The following is a 12,096-nucleotide window of genomic DNA, read 5'->3' as shown; positions in this document are numbered from 1 at the left end:
TTTTTTTGTGACTATATTTAACAGATTGCAAGTACTTGAAGAAGAATTAGCTTCAGTGACTCGTGAAAGAGATATGAGTGTGAAGGAATGTAATATCACAATCCTGGAAATTCAAGAACTGCAAAATCTCAACCATGAACTTCAGGAGCTAATAATAAAGCTTGAAAATTCTAAGATTAATGCTGCACGTAAGTATCCTAAATACGGTGTTGAGATGGTCCCTGTACCGCCATTGACTGATGGGCAAATAAGTCTACGACTTACCTTCAATCAACATGGACAAATAATTGATTAATATAATATAATTGCATTGAATACTTTACTATTGCACTGTTGCCTGAGCCTGTGACACTAAATGAAGTACCAGTCAGCATGTTTAGAAGGAACATCTAACTGAAAAATAAACTGCTGCGTAAATCCTTAGAATTAATTACTTTTCATTCAAGTTGTGCGCTGTGGCCTGATTGTTTCACTTTAAGTGTTTGTACATTCAGATTTCTCATACAACCAAGGAAGATTAGACTGTTTTTGAAAATTAGCTGATAGTGTATTTTATTATACAAAATAAATCAAAAGATTTTCAATTTAGCAACATTGTTACATAAGAGCAGTAAAGTTGTAGCAGCAACATCTTTAAAGATTTGGCACTTCACGTGAAGAGTACAGCCATTGAGCTCCTCTTCTTCATTTTACATTTAGAACTGCAATGTAAAACATAATTCTTTAAAAGGACAAGGAAATGACATAAATGGGTAATTTATTTGAATTCTCATCACATGCCAGTGATAATAAATCTGATTCTGATACTAGTGTGCAAATATGAATATATTAGTCGAGTTCTTAGAACATTGTTCATGCAACTGGCATTTTCACATTCTCCAACACTGGGACTATACTGCATTAAATGGATGAACATACTGTTTATTACAGTACCCCTCCTCTCTCTCTCTCCACCCCCCCCCCCCAACCTTCAAGGATCATCATTAAATAGTCAAAATGCGTCGGTTATTTTTATAAAAGTCATTAGTATTATAAAAACAGAAAATGCCTAAACTATTCAATGGATCAGACAGCATCTGCTTCAAGTTAAGGTTTTTTCAAAAAAAATTTCCAGTTCTTATGAAAATTCAAATGTATTAAGTTTCAGGGGTAGTGTTTCATGACCTGAAATGTAATTTTTGCTGCCCGCAAAAAATGTGTTGCTTGCCTTACTGTATTTGCAGCAATTTTAATTTTTCTTTGGATTTCCAACAATTGCAGCTTTTGGTTAACAATGACCATTCCTACCTCTATTTGGCTTTGAACGTCATAAAGCTATTCTTATCCCATTTATTAGATAGAGGTTTAATATATTTACTTCATTTTATAGTTCCCTTTGTTTTCATTACCTTTTTAAATATGAAAATAAGTATAGTCCACCTTCACTAATCCGACTACCTGTAATCTTGTTCCTTCGATAATCCGGCACTGTTTATGCTTAATGTGATCCTTCTGTAATTCAGCATTTTCACTAATCTGGCACTCCTCAGGTCCCAATGGTGCCGGATTAGTGAAGGTCAACCTGTACTAGTTCAGTTTATCTAACTTCCATAGATTCTGTCCCTACTCTTGCAGATGCTCAAGAGGCCTCCTGGCTGCCTTCAGTAAAATAACAATTCCATGATTCATAATGCATTAACTTTTGCATTTAGAACCTATCTTCTCTGAGCTTTTTGCATTATAATTGATATCAAATGGCTGCCAAGAGTTGATTTATTATTCTGCCAGTCTCATACTGGCTACCTACTTTCAATAATTATATATGGAGGGATTGGATTGTACTTATTAACAAAGTAAAGGAACAATCATAGTTTTTGTCTGACAACTTTCCATTAATATAAGTATAGGACATTTTTAAATTCTCAGTGTTGCCATTCAAGGTATATATTAATGTACCTCATTTCCGGATACAGTAGAATGTAAGTGAAGTTAGTAACCTTGATCTGGCAGTAATTTCAATTTATTACTAACAATCCTATCAACAGAACAAAAACAAGTGAAAATTTAATGTGGTTAGTTCATTATAAAATGCAACAACTTTCAATAGTGGAGATGCTGGAATTGAGAGAAGCCAAATTACCAGAAGTGCAATGTTTCAACAATAAATGCAGAATTTTTTGACTGTACATAAAATTTTGTTAAAATTTAGTCAAAAACTAAATGTAGCAGAACTTGTAGATCCTTTTTAAAAGTAACCCTTTATTCAATCACTTTGGAGGTAGTTTGAATATTGAGATTTTTATTTCACCTATGTACTTTGCAATTGAAACTGAACTAATTTGAGAGAGTTGTTCTTCATTAACTACCCAAAACAAAATTCTTTTCGCATTCAGGCTATTGCGTATATGCCAGTCAAAAAGACAGTTTATCACTGATAAGACCTGTGCTGATCAGTAGTTACACGCTTCAGAGATTTTTGCTTCCATACAATAGAGCATAGAATAGGCCCTTTAGTCCACTATGTCTGCATTAAGACTTGACTGGATCATACAGGGACTCAGATTAAGTTTGGCAGTGATCAGATTAAAATTAGATTTTATACCTGCCTCCCAATTTTACTTCTGATTTATGTAGGTAAGGGATTGCAGGGCCCCAAGATAAAAAGTAGGATAGGACATTGATTTTTGAGTGTGGACAAGGAGGAAAAGATTACTTTTTAAACTCTGGGAAGAAAAATGTTTAGCCTCAGATTAAACTGTCAACATCTAGCCTTTTAAAAAAAAAAAAATGCTGAATAACTTGGAACATTTCCCTTAAGAGTTTTAAAAGCTCAAGAACCAGTAATTAGCAGACATTATCCTGCATTATCTTCCTCTTTCACTTTGTGAATATCATTTAGTGCAATGTCCAAATTTACAGAAGGCAATTTGGCCCATTGTGCCTGTGCTGCTCCTTACAGTTTCCATTACAATCAGCCTTTTGTGGTTCCACCCACAACAATCTCCCCTCAACTTAAACCTAAAAATGTGTTAATGTGTGAGGGCTATAAAAATGCACAAATTGAAATATTTTTTTTTAAAAATCAGCAAAAACAGGAAATATTCAGTTTAGGAAGCACTTGTGCAGGGGAAGAGTTAATGTTTCAGGTAGATTGCTGTTCTTCAGTACAACGGAAACAAGTAGGTTTTAGTTTACAGGGGATGGGAAGGGTTGACTGAAGGGAATTTCACAAATGGTGTGGCAATTGAGACGCTGTCTGATAGACAGTGGTAGTGCCAGCTGAGAGCAGATGAAGGTTTGTTAATTGAAGCTGACCTGATGTGATTATAGCTGGTGTGATGCAAGTAGAGGATGATAGAGGCAAACAGGAGAAAGAAAATGAGGGCACTGTGAGGTATCAACACAGTAGGAGCTGGAAATCTGAAACAAACAAGGATGCTAGAAAAGTATTTACCTTTCTTTCAGATTGAAATTCTGTCCAGAATTCTTTAAACCCAAGAATTTATCTTGAGAAGGATGCATGGAACTGCAGTTTCTTACATCCTTTTCTACCATCCATAAATCCAAATATACCTGTCATAGTCAATTCCTTGTTTTTCCCTCTCTATCCCTATGCTCTCTAATTTAAGACACTCATACTTTTCTAATACCAATGCAAAGTCTTCACACTAACATAATTTTCTCTCTCCAGTGATGCTGCCTGACCAGCTGAATGCTTCCACCATTTTGTTATTTTTGTCTTGTTTTTTGTTAAGCTCAAGTAGCACATTTTCTATCCTAACCATCTGAATTTTTATATAGACACTTAAGATACAAAATAATTATGGTTCTCCGTAAAAACCTGTGGTGAAGTTTTAATGTTAACAATAAATAGGCCTTTCTCTCCACCCACGCAAGTTCTCAGGCATTTATTAACTCAACTTGTTTTGATCAAGAAGTATTCAACTGCGTTAAGTCTTTCCTGCAATGGAACAGCAGGTCAGAGGAAAAAGAAAACTACTGAATAGCAATTGAATGGATTTCTAGATGGATTTGTTCACTCTCAAATCAAAGTAATAGGTTATTTGTAACGTCTTTTATACACAACTGCTTTTGTAACACTTTTTGTTCAAACTTCTCAGTTTTGAATCGTCATCTACTTAGCATTGTTCACACCCTACGTTAGAATAACTAACAAAATGAAAATGCTTAGCAGGTCAGGCAGCATGTGTGGACAAAGTTAATATTTCAGTGAAAAGTTATCAATCTGAAACATTAATTCCCTTTCAACAGATGCTGCCAGCTGTTCTTTCCCAGCATTTCATTTTTATCAAGGATTTCCTTTATCTGCAGTTTCCTTTATTTTCTTGATTACTATTAAAATCTACTAAGTATGCAGAAGCTATAGCAGATATGTAACCAGGATGCCTCCCATTTCTCTGGCTCAACTTGGTGATTTGAGCAGAATACACATTTCCAAACCTGTGACCTGAAATTAAAAAGTAGTTGTGGACTTCTCCTGTAGGAGCAGCTCCAATTACACAAATTTCAATCCTTAAGTTCTAGTACATAAAGTAACAGCCATATTATCATTATGTTTTGACATGGTGAATTCAAGGATGCACTATTTTACATAGCTCAGAGGCAGATGGGGCAGTTGAGGTATGATCAGACCCAACCCAACTGAATGATCTATTATATGTCTATGCAAGGTGCAAGCCATGATTATACCCACTTAACTATAAAATCATGATAATTTACAAGAACAGTTTTTACATTTCAACAAATGCATTGACAAAATGCACCAAAACACTCATCCTTGAGAAAGATCATCTCATATACAAACCAGTTATAGAGCAAATTGCTTATGAAGATGTTCTAAACTGACTTAATATCAACATTATTCTAATATGCAAAGTATGATTAGTAATTTAAATTATAAAACGGATAGAATATTTACATATTAAAGTATTCTGATATGGATGAAAATTAAAATGGTTACAGTGTTTAGCTGACATATGGCCTGGTGTAGATTGCCTTTAATGCAAGTAATAATTTAATAACTGGTGTGCACAATGCTGTAATTACAGGCAGGCTATAATATTGAAGGTAAAATGAGATGTCGTGGACTTTTATTAACCCAAATATTTTCAAAATCCCCCGTTTTGTTGGAGGAAGGCATCGGAATCGCCAGTAGCTAACAATGTCATGGTAGCAGCGAAGATCATGCCCTGATACTGCTAGGTCGGCCTGCAAATAGAAATAATTAATTTTCACCAAGTGCATAAATTAATTTTCCATTTTTGCAGAGAAATGCTTATGTTCATGAGGCTATTTATCCTTAACTTTTATTAATGTTTAATTTACATATGTAACCAAATAAATTACCCCAAGGTTCTTAACAAGAGCAAAACTAAAAAACATTTTTGTCAACAGACTACAGGGAGCAAAGCAGGATGGTTGAACTGAAGCCTGGTCTTAAGGATTGTTGTCAGGGAGGTCAGAGTCAAGATGGAAGGACCATAGAGAGCTTGGAAGTTTGGGGCTAAAGCAACTAATAGAGCTATATGAACACTAATAGTAAAACAAGATGGGACACAAAAAGTTAACCAGAAGAACTTTGCACTGTGAAGTCCAAGGGAAATAAGGCAGTGGACAAAATTTTCGATAGCAGATAAACTGAGATGGGCAAATGCAGGCAACATTAGAGGTAGAAATAGGCAGTTGTGGTGATTCATTAATTGGAAAATTTATCTCTGGTGCAAACAAATCAACTTACAAATGCAAACACAAGGAAATCTGCAGCTGCTGGAATTTCAAGCAACACACATAAAAATTGCTGGTGAACGCAGTAGGCCAGGCAGCATCTAGAGGAAGAGGTAAATCGACGTTTCGGGCCGAGACCCTTACAAATGCTTTGGCTTTGTTATGCAATTGCCAGGTTTGGAAATACAAGTTAAGGAACTTGGAAATACAAGTTAACATTGGTTTACATTGGTTAAATTCCAGTACCATGATTTATGATTTGTAAATCATAAGACCATTTACCATCTACATATCCATCTAAAAGGAAATTAAAGTCTGGTATTAGAACAGAAGGCAAATTCCAGTATTTAAGTTACAAGAAATACAGTAAAACATCAAAACTATTTACAACTACCCTGTATATCAATGCGTCCACATTCCACTTTATATACCAACAGTGACTAGTTGAGAGACAATTCTGATTAGAAGACTTGGCCCGACATACTATACAATCATTTAACAAATGCTCAACAAAATAGTGCAGTGCCTAGAAAGTTGTCCTCTATAAACCTATATAAATTTACTTCACACTTTGATGGATTATGTTTGTGTGTGAATGATGAACTGCTTTTGGCAGTCAGCATTATTTACTCTGTAGGCATCGTGGTGTAGATTAGAAACAAATTTATTTAGACCTAAAAATACTGAGAAGACAATCTAGACATAGGAGTGCATTTAGTGATCTTGCTGCTGGAAGTTTATATTTTCTCTCTCTCAGCCACTCATCTTGGCAGCGGTATGCTGCCATTATTAGGAAGCACAGACACCACAAAATCTCAATAGGAGGTTACAATCAGTTTCACAGCACAACTGGCACTGAAACACTCGTCTTTTTGAAAATAAAAAAAGTGGATATGTTTACGTTGGAATGTGGACCAAAGTATAGCTGAAGCATTGATGAGGGGAAGTCAGTGCAGAGCCCTTTTGCAAAATACAGTGGACTCTAGTTAAATGAGCCATTGGTTAATCAGGGCAGCAACTTATTTGGGACAACTATTAAAGAACAAGTAGTAATCAAAATAGCCAGGATTCCCTTTGTTTATTTGGGACACAATGTCGCTAATTGGGACAGGAGACTGTTGCCAAACAGTTTCTAACCAGTGTCAGTTGTGTGTAGCTGGTAGACAATATACCGTGCTTAGAGGGAACGGTTTATAAATAGTATCAGCTGCTCATGTTCGTGTTCAAAAAGCAGTGATTTCTGTCAGTGATAGTTAGCGAGAAATGAGCAGTAAGACAATTCAGAACTATTTTGCTCACTGCCTTTTCAAGCATTCAGGCTTGGAGATGGATATAAATGGCACAGAGTGAAAATGAAACAATTTCACTGCTTCAAGTTAGGAACAATGAAGAATTTGAAGATAGACAATCATCTTGAATCTTACAATGAAAATGAAGATTTGGAGGATGCAATAATCAAAAGCATATGAAGGCAGTCCGTTATCTAGATGCCTGCGCCAATTTGTTCATTTACAGTCAAAAGAACACAGCAGCGTACACTGGAGGAATTACTGTCGGAAACTATTAGTTCCTAAAACTATAGTACTGTATTATCAGTAGTGTTCTAATTGGCTCTATATTTCATGAAATACATAATTTTTACTCAGTATGTCTTTTGTCTTTTCTGTATCTTTTTAACTGTTTTTATGAAACTTTGGCTAGTTGGGGCATTAGCTTAAAGGGGTCAAAATGTACTGGACCCAATGTGTCCCAATTAACTGGAATCCACTATAAATTCACCTAGACCAAAAGGTTTTAGCAAGATTGGAGACAGGGTGAAAGAACAATTGGTTAGTACCAAACTTAGTGGACAGAAGCCATGCCATGGATTGTGGTCACATGACATTAGAAACAGTTATGTAAACCTTGCTGTGCTGCTCAATTGCTATTGCAGCACAAACTGAAAATGAATGAAAATGCTGGAGTATTTGAGATGTTACAGAATTAACAATGATTGTAAGTCTCTGCCATAATATTTATATTTAAGAAATTCATCTAATTCTATTGAAATTATGATGCAATAGAACAAAATTAGAACTAAAGAACCAGGAGTGAGAATGCACATTAATTCATTTGATATGGTCGCTCTTTATGGGACTTTCTCATGGCCCTTTAGACAAAGGTGGTGGGCGCTATCATGCAAAGCTGAATTTCTAATTTTAAACATAGTTCTTTTGCATCGAGTTGAATTGGTATTACATTTTATTTTACACACTGTGTGGGCCTTTATGTGTCCATATCTTTCTCTAAATGGAATATCTTTAAATAAAAATCAATATTACTCATTCTCATCAACTGTCACAGCCTTATAGCATCAACACTCACCTTCTTGCTCTGGCAGCTCTTTTATTAAATTTAATTTACTGCACATTCTAAAGTGATAAGGCTTTTCAACAATATACTGAATCCGAAAGCATCAGAAGAATTGCTGGGTACACTGATTACTCATATTTAAGTATTCCAGAATATGTTTTTTTTATTCTTTCCATGTACAAATTCCACAAAAGTTGGGTAATTAACATTTAGAACCATAGAACACTACAGCACAGAAACAGGCCTTCTGGCCCTTCTTGGCTGTGCCGAACCATTTTTCTGCCTAGTCCCACTGACCTGCACCTGGACCATATCCCTCCATGTATCTGTCCAAATTTTTCGTAAATGTTAAAAGTGAACCCGCATTTACCACTTCATCTGGTAGCTCATTTCACACTCCCACCACTCTCTGTGTGAAGAAGCCCCCCCCACCATGTTCCCTTTAAACTTTTCCCCCCTCACCCTTAACCCATGTCCTCTGGTTCTTTAGCCTCAGTGGAAAAAGCCTGCTTGCATTCACTCTATCTATACCCATCATACCAATTTATATACCTCTGTCAAATCTCCCCTCATTCTTCTACGCTCCAGGGAATAAAGTCCTAACCTATTCAAAATTTCTCTGTAACTCAGTTTCTCAAGTCCCGGCAACATCCTTGTAAACCTTCTCTGCACTCTTTCAACCTTATTAATATCCTTCCTGTAATTTGGTGACCAAAACTGTACACAATACTCCAAATTCAGCCCCACCAATGCCTTATACAACCTTACCATAACATTCCAACTCTTATACTCAATACTTTGATTTATGAAGGCCAATGTACCAAAAGCTCTCTTTACGACCTTAGCTAGCTCTGATACCACTTTTAGAGAATTTTGTATCTGTGTTCCAGATCCCTCTTCTACTGCACTCCTCAGTGCCTTACCATTTACCCTGTATGTTCTACCTTGGTTTGTCCTTCCATAGTGCAATACCTCACACTTGTCTGTATTAAACTCCATCTGCCATTTTTCCAGCTGGTCCAAGTCCCTCTGCAAGCTTTGAAAACCTTCCTCACTGTCCACTACACCTCCAATCTTTGTATCATCAGCAAATTTGCTGATCCAATTTACCACATTATCATCCAGATCATTGATATAGATGACAAATAACAACGGACCCAGCACTGATCCCTGTGGCACACCACTAGTCACAGGCCTCCACTCAGGGAAGCAATCCTTCACTACCACTCTCTGGCTTCTTCCATTGAGCCAATGTCTAATCCAATTTACTACCTCTCCATGTATACCTAGCGACTGAATCTTCCTAACTAACCTCCCATGCAGGACCTTGTCAAAGGCCTTACTGAAGTCCATGTAGACAACATCCACTGCCCTCCCTTCATCCACTTTCCTGGTAACCTCCTCGAAAAACTCCAATAGATTGGTTAAACATGACCTACCATGCACAAAGCCATGTTGACTCTCCCTAATAAGTCCTTGTCTATCCAGATACTTGTAGATCCCATCTCTGAGTACTCCTTCCAATAATTTACCTACTACTGATGTCAAACTTACCGGTCTATAATTTCCCAGATTACTTTTAGAGCCTTTTTTTTAAATAACAGAACAACATGAGCTATCCTCCAATCCTCCGGCACCTCACTCATAGATACCAACATTTTAAATACATCTGCCAGGGCCCCTGCAATTTCAAAACTAGTATCCTTCAAGGTCCGAGGGAATACTCTGTCAGGTCCTGGGGATTTATCTACTCTGATTTGCCTCAAGATAGCAAGCACCTCCTCCTCCTCAACCTGTATAGGTTCCATGACCTCACTACTTGTTTGCATTATTTCCATTGACTCCATGCCAGTTTCCTTAGTAAATACAGATGCAAAAAACCCATTTAAGATCTTCCCCATTTCTTTTGATTCCATTCATAGCCAACCACTCTAATCTTCAAGAGGACCAATGTTATCCCTTACTGTCCTTTTGCTCTTAATATACCTGTAGAAGCTCTTTGGATTATCCTTCACCTTGATTGCCAAAGTAACCTCATGTCTTCTTTTAGCCCTCCTGATTTCTTTCTTAAGTTTTTTTTTGCACTTTTTATACTCCTCAAGCACCTTATTTGCTCCTTGTTTCCTATACATGTCATACATCTCTCTCTTCTTTATCAGAGTTCCAATATCCCTTGAGAACCAAGGTTCCTTATTCTTATTCACTTTGCCTTTAATCCTGACAGGAGCATACAAACTCTGCACTCTCAAAATTTCTCCTCTGAAGGCCTTGTGCAAAGGAATTGCATTGTTGAGTGCTGAGGTGTAGAATTCAGTTCAGTTCTCTTCCCTTCTATGAAAACTTTGTCTATTTGAATCTCAACAAGTCAGGTTGAGTCTGTGATCTAATAACTATGCAGATCAAAGTATCTTTGTGCCGGCTGGTGATGTAGTGGCATCTGTACCAGACTTTGAGAAGAGTGGTCCCAGGTTCAAATCCAGCCAGCTCCTTGCACACTTTCATTCAGTGCTGGGTTGAGCATTGAGCCAACAACTGCCTCAAAAAAGTAGATGAATGCCAAGGAAACGGCAAGGTTACCACCTGATGCACCATGAGATGTGGAGAAGAACAACACAAAGTCCATTTAAGGGGATTATCTTGCTCTGGATTTTATTATGCTCCTACATTTATCATAAAAAAATATAAATACCAACCACTTATGAAAAAGAATCTAGTGCTTTCCCAGCGTATGTGACGAATAAACTCTTCTCGGACTGCCAGCTGGGTACAGGAATTGATTATAACCGATGTTTCGATGACTAACTGTGCAAAGATGGCAGAGTTTGTCACTGAAATGCCAATTATAATCAATACCTGTATCTGGATGGCAGACGAGAAGAGCTTATTCACCAACTACTTATTTTTATGTTATAGTTATGTTAAAGTCTATAAAATGATAAATTATGTCCCTTACCAGTTCTTCTATTAATCGGTACACTGTTCCTTCAATTGCATGTTCAAGATTTTGAGCAGCAATTAGCAGCTTCAACATGAGCAAAGTCCATGAAGCAGCAACTACCAGCAGAGCCAACCTATACAAGAGTATGAAAAGTCACCAATAATGATTTCATTGACTCAATTAAAAAAAAACACCAAGACAAAACATTGCATATTAGAAAATATGAAACAGCTGAATGTGCTGTAAACTATCAGTAGGCCAGGCAGCATCTATAAAGGAAAACAGTTTGCATCTCAGGTCAATGACCTTGCAACTGAAATAGTCATTGATCTGGAATGCTAACTTTTCTTTTCTCCATAGGTATTGCCTGATCTGCCATTAAAAGGAGAACGAAAGTTACCAGGTGATCATGGAATAGTAATAACAGTCACCATTTTTCTAACAAAAAGCATTCTTAACATATTGTTGATGAATTCAACCTTCAAACTGGATCATATAACAATTATCCTGCAACTTCTTTAAGCTTGTTTGAATCCATAAAGTGTTCAAGTTGTGCATTCTTCAGCTGGTAAACTCTTCAGTTTGGTGCTGCTATGCCATACTTGGTACCAAATTTTTGTTAAGCAATCAAATCAGAAATGTTTTTAAAAAAAAAAAAATCAGAGGATTAAACAAAAACATTGACACTGAAAATTGTCATGTGCACTGAAAATGGTTTATCTATTAACTAAGGAACACACACAAAATACTGGAGGAACTCAGCAGGCCAGGCAGCATCTATGGAAGAAAGTATGGTCGATGTTTTGGGCCAAGACCCTTTAACAGGACTGGAGAGAAAAAAAGAGTAGGTTTAAAAGGTAGGGGAGGGGACGGATAAACAAGGTGATAGGTGAAACCAGGAGGGAGAGGGATGAAGTAAACATCTGGGAAGTTGATTGGTAAAAGAGATACAGGGCTAGAGAAGGGAGAGTCTGATAGGTGAGGATAGAAGGTCATGGAAGAAAGAAGGGGGAGGAGCACCAGAGGGAAGCGACGGGCAGACGGGGGGGGGGGGCGGAGAGAGGGAGAGATGGGGACTGGTT

At 37.0% G+C, this 12,096-nt stretch overlaps 1 protein-coding gene across 1 annotated transcript in view; it reads right to left on the bottom strand.

Moving 5' to 3' along the window:
• Nucleotides 1-545: 545 nt before the first annotated feature.
• Nucleotides 546-12,096, bottom strand: part of LOC134347149 (uncharacterized) — a 35,586-nt gene continuing 24,035 nt past the window's right edge. The window contains exons 8-9 of the mRNA XM_063049340.1: nt 11,030-11,147; nt 546-5,208 (exon numbers count right to left, since the gene is read on the bottom strand). Of these exons, the coding sequence (XP_062905410.1) occupies nt 4,966-5,208; nt 11,030-11,147 (361 nt within the window). The 3' untranslated portion in view covers nt 546-4,965. The remainder of the gene's footprint in view (nt 5,209-11,029; nt 11,148-12,096) is intronic.

This window comes from Mobula hypostoma, chromosome 5, assembly GCF_963921235.1.
Source record: "Mobula hypostoma chromosome 5, sMobHyp1.1, whole genome shotgun sequence".
NCBI classification, from domain to species: domain Eukaryota; kingdom Metazoa; phylum Chordata; class Chondrichthyes; order Myliobatiformes; family Myliobatidae; genus Mobula; species Mobula hypostoma.
This window is presented reverse-complemented; position numbering and strand designations above follow the sequence as displayed.